Consider the following 23458-nt stretch of genomic DNA (forward strand, 5'->3'; position numbering starts at 1 on the left):
TGTTAAAAATTAAATCTCTTCACCTGTATAAAGCCAATTGATCAGCCCTTGCAGCTCTTCCTGAATTTTAGCTTAAGCATGTACACAATCAGCCGCCACATGCAACAAAAATTGCGTAGGCCTAGGCTAGCTATGATCTAGGACCCCTTACTAGGAGAAAAATCTATCCTATTTCTCATGCATGTATTCATTCTCTCACATGGAGTAGGTCCCATCCATGTTAGGGGTGGATACATGTACTGTATATATGTAATATCACCTTGCCTGCAAAGTTTAGCAAAAAAAACCTTGCTGCTAAAGAAATGCCTCCAAATGTGGGGGCCCATAAGTGAATATTTTCCCCCTCTACTTTTAGTTAGAATAGTAATGCTAGGGATATTGCAAGTTTTACCATATGGATTTTACAAATTGAATTGTTACAATCACTAAAACACATTTCAAACATTAATTCATTTATTAAGTAGTTGAACTAATCACATATATTGTCACATTAATTTATAAATTTTATGTAGTAAAATTTGTAGTGCATTTAGTATTTTCCTTTAAAAAGAACCAAAAAATTGATTAATGCTAGAATTACTACAAATTTTATTACATAGGCCTTTCAAATTGTTGTGTAACCAATTATAAGAAGTAATTCGAATATTAAAATATTATCTCGTTGAAATGCCAACAATCACATTCTTTTCTACCGTTGGATTATATGTTCTTTATGTTTTTAACATGCATAACAATATTCATGTCAATAAGTTGTTATTTACCATTCGATCCATAAACTCATATTCTATTCATTATTTTAAGCTACAAAAATATGAATTTAAACAATTAATTGATAATATAACTATCGATATTTAATCATCTTGAAATTTTGCAAGCATGAAGAATACACGAAAATAATGTAATCCAATAATGGATTTGTTAAAATTTGCATTTAATTAAAAAAATATTGAGTGGTGTAACACTTTTTAAAATAGGTGTAACTTGAACAACCCAACCTGTATAATAACAATCGAAATCCAACCAAATCACCAATAAGTAAATGAAAAATACTAAAGTTACTACAAATTTTACTACATAATACTTGCAACTTTTTTTTTTTTTTGAGAATCATAATACTTGCAACTTAATTGACAAGAATAGACTAACAACATAATAAATGAATGGTCAAATTAATTTATTCTAATTTGTGACATGTCAAATTGTAAGGCCCATGTAATAAAATTTGTAGTATCTCTGGCATCAACTTAATGCTTTAGTCGATAGAGAAAAGTAAGAATAATGAATTTTATTTTTATTTTAAATTTATAAAAAAAACATTAACTAAATTGATGGTTGATAAATAAATATCATTTTAAGTGATATTTAATATACAAATGCCTTCTTCTAAAAGAAAGAAAGAAAAAAAAAAAAAACACAAATGCCTATTTAACGTTTTTGCCTAAGGCCTCAAATTTATTGGGCCAGCCCTACTTTAAGAGAATCTATTTTATTCTCCTTTTACCTTCTTTTTCATAATGAAATTATTACCTTTTGTTTCATAAGGAAATTACATGGAATAGAGTTTTTGTTTTGAGTAGTGTTTGACCTATTAGAGGTTCTGTAATTTATTAAATTTTTTTACTGTTCACCACATTTGCTTTTTTCTTTGATAAAGGAGAATTCTAGGCTGAGTTTGGATAGGATTATTGGGCTTACGTTTAACGTTTAAGTTTTTTTTTTTTTTTTTTGGACAGCTTTTCAACTTTTAAGGGCCAACGGCTACTATTTATGCATTGTGTATGAACAATAGCCGCAAATTATGACTTTTTCAGCCACTTTCTTGCGTGAACAGTGCATCCGTGAACGACACTATTCACATATTTAAAAATTATTTTACTACAGTGTTTTCATTTTCCAATTTTCAGTTTTCAACTGTATCCAAACGGGCCCTAAGCTTCACAAAGTTTCCTTATTTGTGGAAGAAGGAGCCGTTGGTGGCTTTCCAAGAAAGTTTCCTTATTTGTGGAAGAAGGAGCCGTTGGTGGCTTTCCAAGAATAAATCCATAAGCATATCTCTATGAATTCAGCTTTAAACTTGTCACCGTTATATAAATATATAGAAACCAAATCTCTTCTTCAGAATAATTAGAAGTTTTGAAAGAAAATCTTTGAGTTGATTCCTGAAAATCTGACAATGTCCAATTCAACTAGATGTGCAGCTTGCAAATCTTTGAGAAGGAGATGCTCTAAAGATTGTGTTCTTGCACCATATTTTCCACCAACCAATCCACAAAGATTTGCTTGTGTTCACAAAATCTTTGGTGCTAGCAACACTACCAAAATGCTAGAGGTATGACCATATATATATACACACATACATGTTACTAAAAACATATTTTTCATTTATTTAGTAGTTAATACAAAGTATTATATAGATATTATTTCATACGCATATATATTGGAGGGATTAATATTTCAGCTTGTTTGTCGTTCATTGAAAAGCTTTCTATCTTATGAAATAATCACATAGATGGATATCTTTAATGATATCTTTAAGATGTTTCTTAATGGATTCTTTCTCTAATGCATCTTTGATGGGTAAATAGAGCTAAAGAAGATAACAAATGACACTGATTTAGTTTTTATTTATTTAAGTAATTACGTACTTTAGGTTTTCTTTTAAACATTGGTTTTTATTTATTTATTATTTTTATTTATTTATTTTTTTATATTTCAGTATATTAGTAGGTAAACAAATTTTACCCATTGTCTAAATACAAAGTACATTACAGAATCGACATTCATGACTAAGAGCAAAATCCTTACTATAATAATAATGCAAAGATGATATGTTTTGTGTTATTATTAACTATTGTTAGTAGTGTGTTCTTTAGTTCTTACTTTGTGCTAGGAAATGGAGAGAAGTTTCAGCACATACACATAAATAAAACAATCACTTATATAATCAGTATGAATGTTGAACACGTTTTACTTTCCTCTTTTTTCCTATCATTGTAAGCTTTGAGTTCATCATTTTATGTTAATATCAAATTTGTTTAATACCATTTCCTCCTAAATTTTCTTGAAACAACCCTTGAGAAAAATTTTATAAGTGTTTTGAGTAAGTGAATATTACAACCTAATGAAGTGGACTAGATCAAAAATATATATTTAAATTCATTTCAATTTCCATTTTTAACCAAATCTTCATTATTATTTTAGAATTAAGTTATTTGAGCAACTAATTTAATATTCAACTCTACTCCCAATGGAATTGTTTTTATTATTCTTGTAGCCGTTTGACATTTTCCATATATATACTCTTTGTCAATTTTTAACAGAGTCCAAATCTTCTGTCTTACTTTTCCTGCTCCACTCTATACTCCACCAATAAAAACTTGCCACGTATTCACCGCATTAATTAAATACTATCATTAATTGACTTATTAATGCTACCGTTATTAATTAATAGTATTATTTAATTAATGCGGTAAATACGTGGCAAGTTTTTATTGGTGGAGTATAGAGTGGAGCAGAAAAAATGAGACAGAAGATTTGGACTCTAACTCTTTTTAACAAAGGTAATTTTAATACCTGTCACAACAAAGCATGAGCGCACCATCATTTGAAATAGATTCTTTGTCAAATTAAATTGCCTTCGTAATTAATGATTTTCATTTGACAAAAAAAATCCCAAAATTATTTTACTTTGAAATTGATTAGTAGTACATTTTTAACTAAGCTACTTATATTTATTACTTCAAAATTTAGTCCCTTATAGCTGTTCATCTCTCTAGTTTATTTACCCAAAAAAAAAAAAAAAAACAAGAAAGCTGGTTTCAATTTTTCTTTTTCATCATTTGGCATTGCAGCAACTTCCACTGCATTTACGAGCTGTGGCAGCGGATTGCATGTCTTTCGAAGCAAGTTCACGTGTGGAAGACCCAGTCTATGGAAGTGTTCGGATAATCTCTCAACTCCAAGAACAAATAATTGAGGCTCAGTCTGAGCTAGTGAAGACAAAAGGTGAAATAGCCTTTCATAATGCACAACAACAACAAATGCAGCAGCTGCAAATGATTCATGCTATTGCCCAAGAAGGTAAAGATCAGCCCTCATGGCTCAGTTCAAGTCAACAAGATCCTTTCCCCAACGTAAATCAACAGCTACTTGAAGACTACAACTATTCCAATACTTTTTGTGGCTTTTAATTTTGAGCAAATTATAAATTTAGTTTATCGACAAGTGATGTTAAGGATATTACAGACAATTTAGATATTCGTATATTATGCTGCTGAGGTGGTAGTAATTAATCTCTTAAGCTCTCTCTTTTGTATTATTTGTTTTCTTCTTAGCTTCTGAGGTATTTGAAAATACTTAACTAGTTGCATTCAATTACCAACTGTCTTATAGCATATTAACAAAACAAAAAAAAGGAATGTTTACATCAATCTGCATGTTTCTTAGGATATGCCAGTAATTATGAAGTGCACAAAACTAATAATACAAAAAGAGTAAGTTCAAGTTGAACTTTTTATATTTTCCATAAGAAAGTTTCTAGAAAGATTTCAAAATCTATATTCTTTTGATAGAAAAAGAAAATTATTTTATGTTCCCCTAGATAGAGCAAAGTGGTCTCCTTTCCATTTATTGTAAGTAACAAGTAACAACAACAACAAAAAATTCGGCCCCCTTTCTCTTTTTGCAAAAATTATTTTGTTAGTTTATTTCCACAAGAGTACTATAATACTATTACAAATAATTAGATACATTTTTAGAATAAAAATTCCTTTTAAAATTAGAAATCACTCTACTAATAGTATTAATAATTTATCTTTTCTAAATTAGATAATATTTTTTTTCCTTTTTATTAATTGTATTTAGGAGAAATTATACTTTATTATCCTAAACTATACCACATATTACACTTTGCACCATAAATATTTCAAGTGCACATTTTGCACCATAAACTATGACTATTGTTACATTTTGTACCTTGACGTTAAATTTAGTGTTAACTTGGATGGAAATTCAAAATTTAGAGCGTAAAGTGTAATAAGAAATATAGTTTAGGATAATAAAATGTAATTCAATTGTTTTTAATGGATTGAGAAGATAGACAATTAAGTCTTTTCACATAGTATCATACTTTTACATCTAAGTTAACACTAAACTTAATGTCGAGGTATAAAGTGTAACAAAATTCATAGTTTAAGGTGCAAAATGTGTATTAAAAAAGTTTAGTGTGTAACATATAACAATGGGTATAGTTTATTGTGGTAAATTATAATTTCCCCTTGTATTTATAGTTCATCGTCTTCATAATTCTTTCCTTTGTACTCTCTATCAAGCGAATTTTGAAGGAGTAATTTTCTCAAACCAAGGTTCAGATGGTATTGGCAACAATGCTATTGCAGTGCTGAGTTGCCTAGTGTATCATTGAAATTCACTGAACTTATAAACCAATGAATTTCCCATGAATATATTATGCAAGCTAAAAAAAAAAAAAATTACATCTTTATTTTTTATATTTAGAATCATTTAAAGAATTCTTCTTATATTTTTTGTTCTCATGTTTAGATTTTTTTATAGTTAAAAAAAAATATATAAATAATTAAATATGACCATATTTATCTCAAATCACATATCATGTGCACAATGATTTCTTCTAAGAAAAAAATGTACACAATGATTAGTAAGCCACATGAATATTATATAAAACACTTTTTCAACAATTTGTTGACAACAAATTAGTCCAAAATTGTGATTAAATAAAATCTAAATCAGATATATTATCAAGACAATTGAACGCTAGATGTAATAACAAAAAAGGAAAAAGAAAAAGAAATTAAATTTAGACTTTATTACATTTTGTACAATATTAATGAGTACTGACACTTGATGATGCCGAAAATCGTCAGTAAGTCATACGGTCCTCACGTGTTCCTGATAGAAGACCTGCATAACACTAAAGCTGAAGATCTTAAGAGGAGTACCGGTGTAGTACCGACCAAATACCCTCCGGCGCTTAAGTTAAAGAAAATCTCTTATTCACAACTTTAAAGTGCCAGAGTTGGGGGGAATTATGCGTATCTTGATTTGTGAGGGTTTTGGGGGTATTTATAGTAGTGTGGGGTTGACATTCATACCTTGGTCAAGAAGTCTTTTCCTTCTAAGAGAATAACTCTTGGATCTTGTGTATCTCCTAGAGTTCTTTTTCTTATAGCAGTCTCCTTAGTTAGGGTTAAGCGTGTAGCGCAAGAATTTTCTTTATACATGCATGCGTGGAGATTAGGTAAAGCTATGGATGGATTTAGTGGAGATTCATATGTCCCTTCAGCTTATCCCCTTCAACTTACTACGTTGAGCTTAATATCCTTAGCTTTTTGTCGTTGGCTTTTTGCCGTTAGCTTACTCCCTTTAGCTCAATGTCGTCAGCTTATTCCCTTCAGCTTGATGCCGTCAGTTATGAGGTGGAGTCGTGAACTCTACGAGAAGGTAGTTTCATGAGTGAAGCTGATGACCTCGTTGTATCCTTCGCCTTTCGTTTCGTCAGGGGCTAAGCACAAAATTATCCTTATCAACACTCAACCTTTTTCGATGCTGCGTGTTCACAATCAATTTTACTTTTTTTTCACCCTTGTGCAAAAACCTTTATCTATATAATCATATAAGAATCTATTTTTTTATTGGCAAAAATACTATTGATCTCTACATTTTTTATTCTTACCATTAACTGATTAAAAAAATTAAAAATAAAAACAAAAAATTACAAAAAGAAAAAATAGTTCCTCATTTAAAAAAAAAATTTGATTGTCTGGTATTTTTTGTTTGTTTGGTTTTTTCACTTTCTTGCTAACCAATCACACAATACATCCGAAACAAATTAATCTTTAATTCATTTTCTTTCCTTTTTGTGAACTTTCTTGGTAACCAAACACAATATACCCTTCTAATACTGATAGCAAATAACCCAAAAAAGCAACATCTATTTGTGTATTGCACACAAATCCAATGGTGTCGGTGATGCCTGTTTCTATTTTACATAGTCATTTTTCAATACTCACATCAAATTATTTATTCTAAAAGAAATTTCAATAAAATTTATTGTATTCTTAACATTTTTTGAATTAAATTCAATATAGCTATATTAATGAATTTGATTGTACATATTTAATAATTCTTTTCTGTGAAAATTGGCTCAATAAATGTCTCAGTCACTTTCTTTTTAACAAACAAGAAGTATTATATATCAATACACTTTGAACGTGAAACAAGCATCATAAAAAAAAAAAAAATGACATTCGGCCAAAGGAAACAAACACAACCTTATATATCATTATGTGACATGCCATTAAATCAAAATTGTCCATTCTTGTGTCTCATCAAGCAAGAAAAGAGCTTTAACTCTAAGAAACAGATTTTTCTTAAGAAGTCACATAATTTCTTGGTTTAACGAAGATCATCTACACATTTTTCTAAAGAAGTCACATTTGGATTGTAAGTATTTATTCTCATCTCATCTTGTACTGGTAGTCTGATCTAGTAAGGGGCTGACATCCTGCAGCAAATTCTCTATTTAGCCATTCTTTTTGGTTCATTTCAATTTACTTTGGTTCCTCACTTTCAATTCTTCTTACCCAACCCAGCCACTTATTTCTGATCTCTCTGTATCTCTCTTTCTTCCTCACCTATATTGTACATCCAAGAAACCTCAAGAAGCTATGTTCATTCCCACCAAACCACCTCTCCCTGTTCTCTCCCACACACACCTGGCGATAATCCCATATGGATTCAAATCTGTCATTACTACCCGAAACTAAGACACCTTATGATCTGCCTGGGAATATGACCTAGCCATTCCAGTTACCCTTACTTTATAAAAATATATCATGATGTAATGACTGCATATTAGACCAAAAATGTGACATGCTACCTTTACACCAGCTTTCTGAAACACATTTACTGCGTCTTTGACACCGGGATGACAGGGATCCTGCATGTAGTCAAAAGGACTTGTTAAAGCGAAGAGTCTAACAAGGTCAGAGTTTGTCATTCGATGAAAATAGAAAGCCCCAAGAATATGGTATTACTACAACATGCAGTCAAAAAGAACAAATTGATTGTTCAGACCAAAACACCAACAACAACAATAAAAAGAAGAGTCAGGCCATGCCTTACTGCAATAGCTATATTAGAATTTAGATCACATAAATCAGGTGCTGTTATATAAAAGTATATACAAATAAACTATTCAGCTACAAAATATAATTGACGAACCCTACTTCCAAATAAAACAACAATTTATAGTTATTACCAAAAAGTTGGATTCTTAATAAGTGTCTTTTAGCAAGCCAGAACTAGGGGAAGGAAAATGAATTTCATAATGCTCCATCATGCATGCATAGTGAACTTTACCAACAATTGGGTTTGACTTTTGACTTCTGTACCGAAAGTGTAATGAACTGATTGGGATATATGCAAGTTTTAAAACGGTAGTTTATCATTTTCATAGTGCTCAACTGCAAATGCAAAGTATTCAAAGACTAACAATTGCAGCCTACTAATTTAAATTATTTTTCAAGATCAGGGGAAATGATTGAAAAACATTCTTACAGTCTTAACTTTTTCCTACCATGATTACAACGAGCAATAGCATTAATTATACATCAGAAATGTTTGGGAATCTTCAACTTAACCGCCATTCACAATCTTCTTATAATAAGTTCATCCAAACGAGATAAATAAAACTGACAATTCATGCAACACAATCGTATAGTCATATACATGTTTGTCACTCTCTCTCTCTCTCTCTCTCTCTCAGAGTTAAAAATGATGTCATTCCAAACAAAAAAAATAATGCTCAATACAAGACTTTCCCATAAACAGAAATCACAGTCAACTGCAAGCAAAGAACTCTAGGAAAGAACAGGAGTGATGTTGCCTAAGACAACCATCCACTCAAACAAACATATTAGCAAGGATTGCTTCATAACATGAATTGGACACTCAAAACCATCAAAAGTACTACCATTACGCTCTCACCAAATCGCCACAAAATGCATAATGGGACAGCCTTCCAAGCTTTAAAACTATGATGGCGTTGAAACATCCATTACCAACAGCTGAAAGCTCCTTGGCGTGTTTCATTCTTCGTTTGGATTGTAGTTTAGAATAAGATTCTTATAGGTGACAATTTGAGACTTAGGAGTTTTGATTTTGTTGACTGATGTATTATGTGTCATATTTGTAGGGAGACTGTGGACTTATTACTCCATTGTGAGAAGCTCATTGGTTGTGGAGTTTTGTTTTTAGACCTTTTGGGATTTTGTGGGTTCTACCAAAAACCATTTTGGATCTACTTTTTGGATAGTGGAATTGGTTGGGAAAACATTCATTTAACATTTGAAATTTAGTTCTACTGTGCTTATTATGGTCTCTATGGAAAGAACATAATCGGCGGAATTCGAGAACTTGGATAGTTCTATTGATTAGTTGCTTATTTTCTTTAGTGGTTTTCTATTCGACTAGTCTCGGGTTTGGGAACTTATAACTAGTGATTCTCTCCCTTCTTTCTTTTGTTCTATACTCTTTTGTAATTAGTTTTATTCTTTGCTTTCTTTTCTTTTTGTTTTCATTTGTAATTTTTGGTTTGCTTTATGCCCTTTTTGCATAAAGTAGCGTTTTGAATACACATCTTTCTTACTTATAAAAAAAAAATAAAAAAATAGCTTAATAACTGCTACTGTCTTTGGCATAACCCAACATACTCCAAAAAAGGAAAATAAAAGCCACCATATATCTCTTGCCATCTTGCAATGAAGCAAAAGATGTTCAACAAATTCCCCACTATTTTTTTTATTTTATTTTTAAATTTGATATTTACAATGGAAAAGAGGGAATTTGAACCTTGAATGTTTCTATTGAAAATACCAGGAAGTGCTAGTTGAGTTCCAATACTCTTAACATATTCCCCACCATTCTTACACATACAACACCAGCCTACAATCATATATTTTGGTTTTGAAGATAATCTACTGTAATATTTTATCCAACGCCAGTGGCCAAGTAAAGAATGAAACCTTTTGAGGCACCTTAACACACTAGATACTACTCCAAGGAAAATTAACCCCTGTAGAACCCCTCAATAACCACCATACAAAGAACAGTCACAGAACCCTGCTGCTTTTGAAGGTTTCCACAACATTCAATCCTCCCCTTGTCCAGAAGGTAAGCTAGAATACAGCTGATCAAAGGAGTAACCACAACTCCCAATCATGAGGTGGTCAGCTAAACTGAAGATTCCAGCTGTTAAAACTACTCCAGTAAGACGAGGTCATTTTCAGGTAAAGCCCATTGAGCTAAATCCTCCTCATTTGTAGGAACTTTGTCTAATCCATATGATCGGTATGCAATGGCAACACATCGCAAGCTCCTCACAGCCATCTCATTAATAGCTGCCTAGAAAAATTCCTGCAAAAAAGAAATTGAAGGCATAATACCAAAATTTTACTTACAATTGTGCACACAATGTTAAACCATATTCACCTACAACGAGAATGGTATCTTTCAAATCATGGTTCAACACATTGGCTAATAGTAGTCATTTCATGCAAAACATCATACATATTCAACGGTCTCACTCCGATTTATGGTCCAATAGACACATGACGTAAAGGTAATGTCCCACGTGAGCTATCTCAATGATCAGAAAATACTTTATAGCATCCCAGGAGAAGAACATTTGTATCGATTGTCACATACCTAAAGCTGGGGCATAATAAACCAATACATACCAAAACCCTAAAGCATTTCTACCCAACAAGATGTTATATAAAAGATGTAAAGTTATGATTTACAACTATTTTGTGTTGACTTTAATTCCGTGCCAAATTTGGTTGTAATTTCTTCAATTATTTTTCCCTGTATGTATGCGGGTTTCTGATTGTAAGGGATGAGTGTGAGAGCTTGTAAAGACTCAAGCTTAAATGGATAAACAAGTGGATTTTGTGAGTGTCTCGCGAGAAACTTACCCGCGAAAGAGCTACATGTAAAGCACAGGACTTGAAGATGAAGAGTCATGCCAGGCTGGAAGTTTTTGCAAGTGTCTCGTGTGTAAGGCCAACTTGTGAAGGACTCGCAGAACTCTCTATTTGGAAAAAGTGATGTTTTACTTTACCAAGTCTTTACCCATGCTATATATACCCTCATTACTCACAAATTGTGAGGAGTGTTTTTTAGAAAGAAAACCCTAGAAAATATACTTGAGAGTTAGAGATTGTTATACCCACAATCATCTACACATTTCCTTATGGTTTTCCTCAACTCCTACCTCTCTATCTCTACATCCTTGAGAGGTTGATAGCCCAAACACTTATCACACTCATTCTGAGTGTAAAGTGAGATTTTGGTGCTGTTAGGAAGTATTGGAAGAAGCCATTTATTGGAAGATGCACTTAGGCTGAATTGTGAGATTTGAAAAGTAAGAGAAGACAAGATTCCGAGAAGTCAGTTGGTAGCAGGAGCTTAGAGGGCTCAAGTACATGGGGTAGACTAGGCTTGGAGGATCTTTTATTATTCGTGTACTCCAACTTTATTCTCTAGTGGATCGATTTCAACTTGGAGGGTTGTAAAAAGGCTTTTTGCCGAGTTCTTTGGTTTCCTCTTCGATAACACGTCTTGGAGTTATCTTGTGTTTGCATCTCTCTTCCCTACTCTTAAACTTTCCTTTTATTGTTGATAATGGATGAATATGACTTAGGGTAGTGATAACGGTTGTTTGCGCTTCTTTACTCTTATTCCGTACTTAGTATAAGTTAGAGTAAAAACTATCTAGCCGTAATTTTAATTTGAGGGTCTAAACAAGCTCTTGTGTATTTACACAAATCCGAGTTTTCAAAAGATTTATTTCATATTATCATGACAGTCTTATGTAGCAATATCATATATTATCTTATGAACTATACAGTTCATGAAAATCACACCTACCTATTAAGACCAAGTTCCCAGATTATAGAGGCTCTGAGGCTCATCAATACTTTGACTGATACCAACATGAAAAAGCATGGTCCATGTACATATAACTTAAATTTACTTAAATTCCTATCACTTATAACATAAATTCCCCTTATTTTTTTCCTCTTAGAAGCTTCCTAAAGAAGTATTATTGTCAGCAACAAACCACTGGTCCTTACCTTCTCTTCTTCAATGGACTGTAATCAACCATTTGAGTCAGGATACCCCGTACATGCAGATAGAACTATCTCAACTGCTCCCTTCCAATGTATATGAACTTCAAAGTACTCATTCTGCCATAAAACATAATTAGTGGAATCTCATTAGTAATAGGTGATTTATGCGAAGGAGAGAGATGCTGAGCCTATATAAATTGAAGGCAGTCTAGTTAAAAATATAACTTGAAATATTCTCCAATCTTCCATGAACTTCTGAAGTTTACCCCACTTACGGAGTTATCCAAGTTTCAGCCAAATTGAAATGTAGAATCAAAGATACCTATGAAAATTTTCGAGTGGTAATCTCTATTCACCTCACACTGGAGACCTATGAAAATTTTCAAGTATGAATTTTTGAGAAGTTTATTTTCACATTTGGAGGCTTGAGTAGTGATTTAAATTATTTCCCTCACAATTATCATGTAATCAGATGTTTTATGAAGTAGTCTCTACTAAAAATGAGAAGGCCTAAAAGCAAATGGCGTCTTCTTGAAGCCTTGTATGGCTCTAGGGATATGCATCTCTACATATCTCCACATGCATATATTCAAGCATACAAAAGATCCCTTGTTAAGTAATTTTTTTCTTTCTTTTTTTGTGATAAATAATAGATTTGATTAAGCGCCTGTTTGTTTAAGCTTTTAGAAGCTGAAACGCGTTTTTTGAAACCAAATTTATAAAATGTGCATTTGCGTTTTGTAAAAAAGCTAAGTTTTCATTTGTGAAGGAAAAGTGCGTTCTCTTAATGGAATTGTGAGGAGCCTTTTCCAAAAGCCCGTGCGCGTTGAGAAATCATACCATTGGACTTTGGGTGAAGTTACAAAATTTCCCTTTGATAAATCAAAAAATAAGCTTCACGCCATTCCTCATTCCTCTCATCTCTCTGCTCTGCCTTCTCAATAACAAATTTCCAAATCCAAACAAAATAAAAATTTATAACAAATTCCCAAATCAGCTAAGGAAAAAAAAAAAAAATCAATCCCTTGCAAATTAGGATTCCCCAAAATGTAAAACAAAAAAACATCAGAATATAGCAAAATCTTTCAAATGGAGTTTGTACCCATCTTGCGGTGGATGGATAATGGAGGTTTGGAGAAGAAGTTGAAGAGTCTCTCCAAGAGGATGGATGAATTCTTGCAAGCACTTCCCGATCTGATTTGATCCCATTTGCTCTGCTCTGATCCAATCTTCCCAATCTGAATCATCCCCTTTGTGAGTGGTTGAATATAGAGAAAAAGAAAAGAATCAAGAAGATTAGGGTGAAGAAGTGCATGAGTGTTACAGACGAAGTGCTAAGAGAAAAAGGAGAAAGGAAAAAAAAAAAAAAAGAGGAAGAAGGAGAGCTTTGGAACATTTTGGAGTTTGGAGGAATGGTAGGAAAAAAAAGGAGGAAAGAAGGAAAAAAAGAAAAAAGAAAAGAGTAAGGGTACGTGAGTGGAGGAGAAAAAAAGAGGGGAAAAAAAAGAAAGAAATGCGGTGTGTGGAGGATAAAAAAAGAGGGAAAAAAAAGAAAAAATGTTATCACAATATTTTCACAATACTTTCACAATAAATTTGAAGTGATAGGTTATTATTAGCTAATATTGGTGAGAAAAAAATAATTTTTTAGAAAGAGAAAAAATTAATTTTAATAGTACATTAAAATTAAAATCAGTATCAATTTTTATCACAATATTTTTACAATAAATCATAAGTTGTAGATTATTATTATTTGATATTGGTGAGAAAAAAATAATTTTTTTAGAAAGAGAATTTTTTTTTTAATAGTACGTTTAAATTGAAATCAATATCAATTTTTATCACAATATTTTCACAATACTTTCACAATAAATTTTAAGTGGTAGGTTATTATTAGCTAATATTGGTGAGAAAAAAATAATTTTTTAGAAAGAGAAAAAAATAATTGTAATAGTACGGTCAAATTAAAATCAGTATCAATTATCACAATATTTTCACAATAAATATTAAGTGGTAGGTTATTATTAGCTAATATTGGTGAGAAAAAAAAATTTAGAAAGAGAAAAATTGATTTAAGTATGATGAAGTAGTTGATTTAAGTATGAAACAAACTTCTTTTTGGTAATTTACCACTCAAACCACCACTTTTATAAGTGCTAGTCAAACACTCAGCTTTTTCGAAAAACACTTTTTAATAGCTTTTACCAAATACTCAGCTTTTTTTAAAAAACACTTTTTCATACTGCACTTTTTGAAAACCCTACTTTTTCAAAAAGCCCAGTTTTAAAAAGCTGAACCAAACTCACCCCAAGATCGAAATTGTATAATGCAAGTACACAGGAAATATACTATGAGTACAACAAAACCAAGGCCTCAAAGTACCAAAAAAAAAAAAAAAAATAGTCTAGAAGAGATGAAAAAGAAACAAAGCCTAATGCTGGCATTCACTCATACAAAGATTGAAGGAACACTAATTTTAACTTTATAATAGTCCATTGACACCCTTCAAAACTTTGAGCATTCCGTTTTGGCCAAAGACTCCACATTAAGCAATGAGGGACAGCCTTTCGAACTTCTATAACCCACTGAACCCTGAATAGACCCAAAACCTTATCTCACAACTCCCTAGCTGTAGGACAATGGAGCAGTAGTGATTAACAGTCTCCCCACTCCTTTTTCACGTACAAAACTAATCAATCACTAATTCACTATAAAACACCGCTTTCATATGCTTTCTCATATAAATTTTTATATTCCACTCAGCATCCCAGTCGTTCAAGTGTAATTTGTAGACATCAAGGTCACAACATGACCATAGGAAAGAATAGAAAAGTTAGGGTAACATTTTAAAAAGCATGGCAGTAGTTTCACCCAAAAAAAAAAAAAAGTTTAAAAGCACAAATTGAGGAGTTTCACTAATTAGTAACCTTCAAAATTTATTAGACTTAACAGCAAGATGTTCCATACAATTAAGAGGGAGTAAAATTAAAATGAGGGAAAATATATATAGCAAACAAGACTTGCTGGGCTGACAGTTAGGTTGAGATAGCCAACCATGGTGAAATGATCAAGACAGTCTAGCTCTATCACAAAATGAGTCGGTTGAAGCTTTACTCCAATCTCCAATTGAACTTGATCTTGTAGAAGACTTCTTCTTTAGCACGGATCCCAGTACGTGACTAACTCCAGAGCAAACCTTTGATTGTTGTAGTTGATTTACAATAGCTTTACATAGAAACACTAATAAGATCTTTAATGTTAGTTTTAGAGACTTTGCTTGGTTACAATATCTCTTTCTTCTATAGAACAAGGCTAGAGTTTAAAAAAGAAAACCTTATAAAGCTTTTTAGGGTTAGAGTCTTCTTTCTCCAACTCCTTATTAAAATAGGAGCTTAATGGGCTTTTTGAATGGGCTCTCCTATATATTCCAATTAGGTTTGCTCTCCTAGTCTTATTAGATTTACACAAACCAATAAACAAATAGCCAATTAGAATAAAACGTTGCAGGCTATATTAGAAATATCGTAGCTCGATAGATCAAGAGGAATCGAGCTTTATTAAATCTCCATAGATCAACAAGTAGTAAGAAGGTTTTGGGACCTGCAAATTCAGCTTTTCTTGAGTATTCTTCATATTTTTAATGTAACTACTTGTAATGATCATCTTGAATCGACTTAGATTTACCCAAATATAAGTAAAGTGTGTTTTGTCATAGAATATTCTAATCACTTAGAAATATGAACCTAACAAGCTCCCACTTTGGCAATTCGTGACAAAACCATAAGAGTAAATTGAATGTCCTATAATAAATTTTACTCAAGTTTACAAAAAATAAAATAAATAAATAAGCCAAGCCTAGTGTAAAAGATCTGAACCTTGGAAGTTGTTGCATGAAGAAGGTTCAGAATCTTGACTTGACTTTAATCTGTCTTTCCTGAAAGGCACTAAACAAGACTCATCATGGTACCATGTGAAAAATAATGACAAGTTAAACAAATAAGCTCAAGAAAACTTTTATTCACAATGCTATCAAAATAAACAACAAGAATATCTCAATCATAGCATGTGAACCAAAGCACAAAGATACACATCTCAAAATATATCAATATCAAAGTGTATCAAACTAACTCTGCCCCTAAGTTAGTTACATAAAATTTTTTATACCCCTTTAACATGAAGTTCTCCCCCTAAATCCACTACTTCACTTGAAGAACGATATTCAAATATCAAATTTCTCCCCCTTTTTGACACGATTATCAAATGCAGAGAAGGCCAAAAAGCTTGACTAAAGACAAATAGAAAACTGACAGAAAGGGAACAAGGAGAACAAGACTGGCAGGAACAAAGACTTTCAAGCTTAGCAGACTTGCCCCAATCTAAGAGAGAGAGAGAGAGAGAGAGAGAGAGAGAGAGAGAGAGAGAGAGAGAGAGAGAGAGAGAGAGAGAGAGAGAGAGAGAGAGAGAGAGAGAGAGAGAGAGGCTAAAATGTTTATAAACCTAACTTATTGAATATCATTAGGCTAGTCTTAGGATGGGTGGCATGAGGGCAAATTTACCTGAACTCAAATTCAATGTTTAGAACTTACCCAAGCTTGGATCGCCCTTAGCTCTCATATATGGATGAACTTTGTGTTAGTGTCTGTCCAATTTATTGTTCCAACAAAGCCCCAAGTATCCGTTTGGGAATAACTTATTTAGTTTTTTGCTAAAAGTACTGTAGATAAAAGATAAATGTTAAATAAAATAAATAGGTGACTCACATGGAACCCACAAATTATAGGAAAAATTAGCAATAAGCTGACTTATAAATGCATCCCAAACAGACACCAAGTTTCTCCAAAGCAATATCTTTTTTGGTATAGTTCCTAGTTACCTTACCTATGAATTGTGACCTGAGGAAAATCATTTTGGATTTATTGTTTTTTGAAATAAAGTTATTTAGTTAGGCTGGATATTGTGCACTTATGCCATCTTTTTCTTTTTTATTGGTATGCATTTCAAAAATAGGTTTCTGTGGGTAACTTACTAGGTTTTATCTTCCAAGAACTTTGGAGATATTTATGATGTTGAGAATTCTGTAAAAAGCTTGGATGGGGTGGTTAAAGTTGCAAAAGATCAGCCTTCTGAAATATCAACAAGAAATATTGCTGTTGTCAAAGTTCCTAACCTGGTGACAGAAGACTATACATTGTAGAACATGTTGAACCTGTTTATAAGCAAAAGGGCAACATACGGCTGGTTACATACTTCCCTTCTGTGAACATGAAAAAATCAGTAAAAACAAGTTCTACTTCTTTTGTTGCATGTTGGGCAATGTTTGGAACTTTGTAGTTGCAACCAGAGATTCAAGAGGTTGTTGACTCAATGGTTGGGCATCTAAGAACTTTGAGCAGAAAGTCAGATGGCCAATTTATAGCTGTGGATTTTAGGGTTGATATAATAGAGAAGAACGGTTGCCATGAAAATGGTGATACTTGAAGAAAAACTTGTTATAGTGCATAAGAGCTTGCTGAATTTTTGAAGAAGACCAGGTTTGACAAGGATACCCCAGTCTATTTAACTGAATCAAGGTGGCAAAGCAGCCTTGATGCTCTAATGGATCTCTTCCTTAAAATGTATACAAAGGTGAGAGATCTCTTTTTTTCTTACACAATCTTCTGGTTGTTTATTCTCTTCGATTTTGTTCAATTGCTTACGCCTAATCATTGTGTATAATACACTTTCTGCTTCCAAGTAGACACCAATATCATTAAAATCATAATCATTAATTTGGCATGAGGTCTGACATTTTTTCTTGTCTAGAATATTGCAGGAAAGCATAATGCCTGCAGATAAAAAGGCAACATTCTTGGATTCCGAAGGCTTTGAATATGAAAAGGTTATTGACTTCTATGTATGTTATCAGAGTGATGTTTTTGTACCAGCCATCTTTGGCCAGTTCTATTCCGATGTGGTCGGTAAGAGAATTGCTATCGGTAGGATTCAAACACTTGTTCCAGCTAATATTAAAGGGTCTTTTGCTTCCGCCTCAGATTTTAGCACTCCTTACGTGACTAAGAAGAATCACTTGGCTTATTCATGTTTTTGCTAGTCACCATGTTGTATATATAGGTGTATATAAGGATAGGTTGAAACAATGATGATGTTTGAGTTTGAAAAATCTTGTATCATAAAGTTGTTAAAGTAAAAATTAAAGTTCCAGAATTTTCTAAGTGAAAATTCAAGTTTAAGTATTTTCGATTGGTCGAAGCTTTGGCTCGATCGATCAAAATGGTAAAGAAAAAATCTTGGAGTTTCTAGATGACTCGATTGAGCTCGATTCCTGTTCGACTGATCGAAAAGAGCACTCGATCGATCAAAAGGAATTTTTGATCGATCGAAAGTCAAAAATCAGGGTTTTTTTGCAAAATTTTCTGGTGACTGTTTAGTGTGTTTGAAGAGGTTTCAAGCCTTGTGAACGGTTTTATGAAACATTTTAACTCTCCATACGTGCCTTTTGATGAAATAAACCCTATGAGTATATATAGAGGCTTATGTTCCCTTGAAAATAGTAAGTTAGGGAGAAACACAAGAAATCTTGTAGTCATTCTCCAGAGTTCTATCTATAGAACCCAACATTTTGGTTGTATCTTAGGGATAAATTTGCGATAACCCTTTAGCAACAATAGTGTGCGGGGAAAATATTGTAATCATTCTCCAGAGTTCTATCTACAGAACCCAACATTTTGGTTGTATCTTAGGGATAAATTTGCGATAACCCTTTAGCAACAATTGTGTGCGGGACAAATATTGTCTAAGGAAATCGATATTGTGCCTCCAAGTTATCTATTTTCTGTTTGTCTTTTGTGTTAACCTTGTTCTTCCATTATTACTTTGTATAATATCCTCAACTCCCCACACTAAGAAACCTGAAGAAAGTGCAGGACAAATGCATTGAATCCTTCAAAGAAGGTATTACCATTACCTTAATCAAGTTTTTCAAGTAAGCAGACGGGATAGATGAATTATGTTATTTATACGCGACTTGGGTTTGAAGTACCCTAATTTTTATTTATTTTTTCCTGTTAAGGTCATTTCTTAAAATGTCTTCATTTATTTTTCTTTTCGATAGATGGGAAGTTTTCAAGCTGTCATAGTTGATATGTTGTTTGATATGATATATTCACAAGACTTAACCCTATTTATGTTCTTTGTAAAATTGGTTTAAGTTTCTTTTGTATTTGGTTGAACGAAAGGATTGTTCGTAGTCATTTGAAATGCTATATTGGTGCACTTATCTTGTCTTTTAGTAGTAGTTCTGTTATTAAAACATGGATAAAACGTAAGTAAAGTTTCTTAAGTATAATACATTAGGTTCAAACACATTACACAGCTACATTGAAGTTAATTATTCTTGGAAAATATAAAATGTTTGTGCTTTATTAGTCAAGGCAAAAATGCATTTGAATTAACTAGACAATCTAATGTGTTGCACCAAGGAACTGTGTATGTTCTGCCAATATATTTGATCATATGGACAATAATTTTAATTTGTAAGAAATCTGGGAAAAATGGTTTGCCAAAAGAATGCTACAAGTCTCTTAACTTTGACCTTTTGTTAGGGAGGGTCTTGTTGGCTTTTCTCCATTGTTGAAAGTCATCGGGATGTATATCAAGATGCCCCCTCCTTGTGCAAATTCTAGAAGGCGTTTTAATTTTGAAAGCTTTTTTTAAAGAATATACAACAACAATCAAGCTTTGATGCTAAAATTTTAAGATTGGTTATTGATCCTTAAGAGCATTCATCAACTGTTTTGTAAATTTTAACATTTAGTAACTTAAAAAGTCACTTTATGGCAACTAACACCTCACTTTACAATACATCCAACATAAAAACTTTTATTTTTATTTTCTACTGCATTTAAATATTCTTTCTTTATTATTTTTTATTCATTTTTTATTCCTCTGTTATCTCTCTCTCTCTCTCTCTCTCTCTCTCTCTCTCTCTCTCTCTCTCTCTCTCTCTCTCTCTCAACTCAACAATCCTACGCACCGCCAGCCACCACAATACCAATAGACACCATGCCCAAAACTCAAACATTAGCAACAACCACCACAAATCCACCACCCCCAAACCCATCACACAAACCCAACAAACCACAAAAAACCCACCACCCATACCACAACCACCACAAACCCACCACCCATGCCACAACCAACAAAAACCCACCCACCATACCCAAACCTAGGAAGCCACAAATCACATTTCACACAACCCAAACAACCACCACGATGCCCATGCTGTTGACCAACAAATCTCCAAGCCGATGACTCACGTTAATCTCACCTCAACGCCGATGCCCGCGCTGGTTAGAGAGTTTCAAGCTTGGGTTCAGTCTTAGGTGTGGGAGAATGGAAGGATTTATTGGCAAGGTGGGTTGAGGGAGAACCAACAGGAAAAAAAAATGGAGAAGCTAGGCAGCATGAGGAAGAGAGAAAGAAGGAGAGGCAGCATGAGGAAAGAGAGAGTTGGCATGTTGAGGGATTAAAAAAATATTATTTACATTTAGTTACAATGAACTGCTAGAGACGGAAACTCATTGTAGTTGAGCGTCAAATATTTTAGCATTTGAGAGGTTTGATTTAGTAGGTATTTTTGTGTGTTGGTGCTAAAATTGGCTTTTTAGCATTCTTGATGTGAATACTCTTAGGCTATTTAGGTTAAGGGAGTCAATACCATACCAGGGACCGTTTTGATTGGGTCAAAAAAATGAAATATTTCGGTACCGATTAATACCGGTGTACCGTTTCGGGATTATCGCTATTTAAAAAAAAAATGTATAAATAATATGGCAAATATTTATATGTGTATGTGTATAATTAATATGTATAATGTAATTAAAAGTTGAGTGGGCCAATCAAGTGATGAACCCAAGCCTTAAATTATACCCATGTCATAACCCAAACCATAAACCAAGGCTCACCCTTTAATTTAATTTAATTTTTAATAATTTTTTTTTACCTTTACCTTTATTTTCTCCGTCAAGTCTTATTTTAACTTGTGTTATTTTTGCTTTAACCTTTTTTCTCTCCTTCACACGTGCTTTACATCTTATCTCTATCTTGTTTCTTCTAGATTTTTCTTCAGATCTACTTTCCTCTTTTCTTTCTTCGTCCTTATTTCTTAGTCACAACTTTTCTTCTCTCTCAATGTTCTCCTCTAGCATCGCTTTACACCGCCACCATGCTTCTTTCAACAAGCATCGTTCATCCCTAATAGCACCTCCATGCTCCTCTCTCAAGCCGCCTCTACCTAGCACAACGTCTCCTCACCTCCATTATTGATTTATATCTGTTTTGTTTGGATTATGAGTTTATATTTTCATTATTTTGAATGAGAAATCAAGAGTTTTGTTTCGGCCTGGAATCCACTTACTGGCCAAAATTCGGTATGTAACCTGGTACGGCCAAAACAACTCCAGTATAATCGGTTTTTAAACCGGTAAAAAATAATAGTATTTCAGTACCGTCCTAATCACCGGTATGGTACGAAATTAACTTCCTTGATTTAGGTTGGCTACATGTATTTTATTCTTTTCTAAAGAAAATATGGTTGTAAAAAGAAAAATGTGAAGATTTTGAGGAAGTAACGTATAGAAAAAAAAATCCAAGAAAAACACTTTTTTTCATAATCAAAAGAAAATTGGATTACATGGTCAAGTTTTTGGTGATTAAGATATTGGGAAAAATTCTTAGGTTTTTTTTTGAAGTATTTTCAACTTAACCAATAACAACTTAGCAATTTTGACTTGCCCTTAAAAAATGGTAAAATTATCCTTATATGAAAGTTTCTTGGGTTCAGCTTATGTGAACATTGTTAAGGGAAAAGTTTTGAACCACGTATATAAATTGATGATGAACTTTTGTTATCAATCTGCAAGATGAATAAATTAAACACGAATTTGGTAAAAAAAAGCAATTAAAATTCCATGCACGTTTAAAAGTGGGGTTATGGTCTAAAGGCTTTTTGTAAAAGTGTAAATCTGACTCTTCCGACCAACCGACTCACTTTGATGGGCAATGTCACACAATGTTTTCAACTTAGGCTTTGTCAGTTTCGATATTAACTTTAATTTTTTTGGGAAAATGACGAAATTCTTTTTGTAGAAGAATATTTAATTTTCTTATGATTGATAGCAACTTTGAAAATGAGTTTGAAAGCATGCATTTTTACACCTTTGTTTTACGTGCTGTGAGATAGAATCGCTTTCAAAAACATTTTAACAAAAAAAAGGTGTTTGTCATGAATCTTCTTTTAACTAATTTTTTTTTTTAATGCTACTAAACGCACAGAAAGAAATAAAAATATCTTTATATAAATTAAATTATTATTGTTTATAGACTTGTAAGCTTTGTAACAAGACGGACAATGAGGGGGCCGTTTGGTAATGTTGTTATAGTAATGTTGTTTATATTTTTTGAAAATACGTGTGAGTAAAAACTGAAAACATGTGTTTAAACACACGTACCAAATGAGTCCTGAGTTTTTGAGTAAGTGATTTCTAAAGAATTTAGTTCAAAATCAATTATAAATGATTTTAATGCCATGAAAGATGACACATCTTTGTTAAGTTATACTTAATTTGTCAAACAAAGAATGTTTTCAATCATCATTTTTGTTAATACTTAAGAATTTTATTGTGTTTATCTCTATGGATAAAAAATATTGTAAGTCATTTTTTTAATAATTAATAATTTTATTGTGTTTACCTTGCCCCTCGGGAATAAATTCTTGGCTCTGCCACTGCTTGTTAGTAGAGCATTCCTCACCATGTTAATATAATAAAAATGGTGACCCATTTTGGTGTTTGGGTCGTTAAAAATGGTTTCTTGAGAGTTTAACAGCTCCTATACTAATGCTCTTTTAGAGAGTACATTTGAGAAGTAAGCAGCTAAAACTATACTATTTAGTAAGCATTTGCATCTGTTCCAATGCAGATACTCTTAAAGTGTTATGCTATGCTAAATACCATGGTAAAGTGATGCAATTAATTGAAAATGTGGTATTTCTGCAACGAAAATACACAAGAATGAAACTCTACTAAATCTAATTCTGAGAGTAATCAATCATCATAGAGACGGGAAGTGGGTTTGTACGTGCAATTCATCCAAGGTAAACGGTGTATATTTATTAAACTCAGAAGAATAATGATAGTGACGTTTTTAAGAATGCTGAGGGGAACACGCAACCCGTCAGCCCGGTTCATTAGGATGCCACCTTTTTAGCATTCATAGCCATGCCCCTTACG

At 32.6% G+C, this 23458-nt stretch overlaps 1 protein-coding gene and 1 pseudogene across 1 annotated transcript; both read left to right on the forward strand.

Annotated features, from left to right (window-relative positions):
* Positions 1-2173: 2173 nt before the first annotated feature.
* On the forward strand, positions 2174-4190 carry LOC142635860 (LOB domain-containing protein 24-like). The gene is made up of 2 exons (XM_075809923.1): positions 2174-2329; positions 3852-4190. The coding sequence occupies exons 1-2, from the start codon at positions 2174-2176 to the stop codon at positions 4188-4190; spliced, it is 495 nt and encodes a 164-aa protein (XP_075666038.1).
* Positions 4191-16786: 12596 nt separating this feature from the next.
* On the forward strand, positions 16787-18261 carry LOC142635861 (protein MANNAN SYNTHESIS-RELATED 1-like; annotated as a pseudogene).
* Positions 18262-23458: the final 5197 nt, after the last annotated feature.

This window comes from Castanea sativa, chromosome 5 (assembly GCF_040712315.1).
Source record: "Castanea sativa cultivar Marrone di Chiusa Pesio chromosome 5, ASM4071231v1".
In the NCBI taxonomy this organism is placed as follows: Eukaryota; Viridiplantae; Streptophyta; class Magnoliopsida; order Fagales; family Fagaceae; genus Castanea; species Castanea sativa.

What these genes read in the sequence shown, in the direction of transcription:
- LOC142635860 (XM_075809923.1), top strand. Translation starts at nt 2,174, where the DNA reads ATGTCCAATTCAACTAGATGTGCAGCTTGCAAATCTTTGAGAAGGAGA. An exon ending in ACACTACCAAAATGCTAGAG is followed by an intron (nt 2,330 to 3,851) that starts GTATGACCATAT and finishes TTGGCATTGCAG; the next exon opens with CAACTTCCACTGCATTTACG.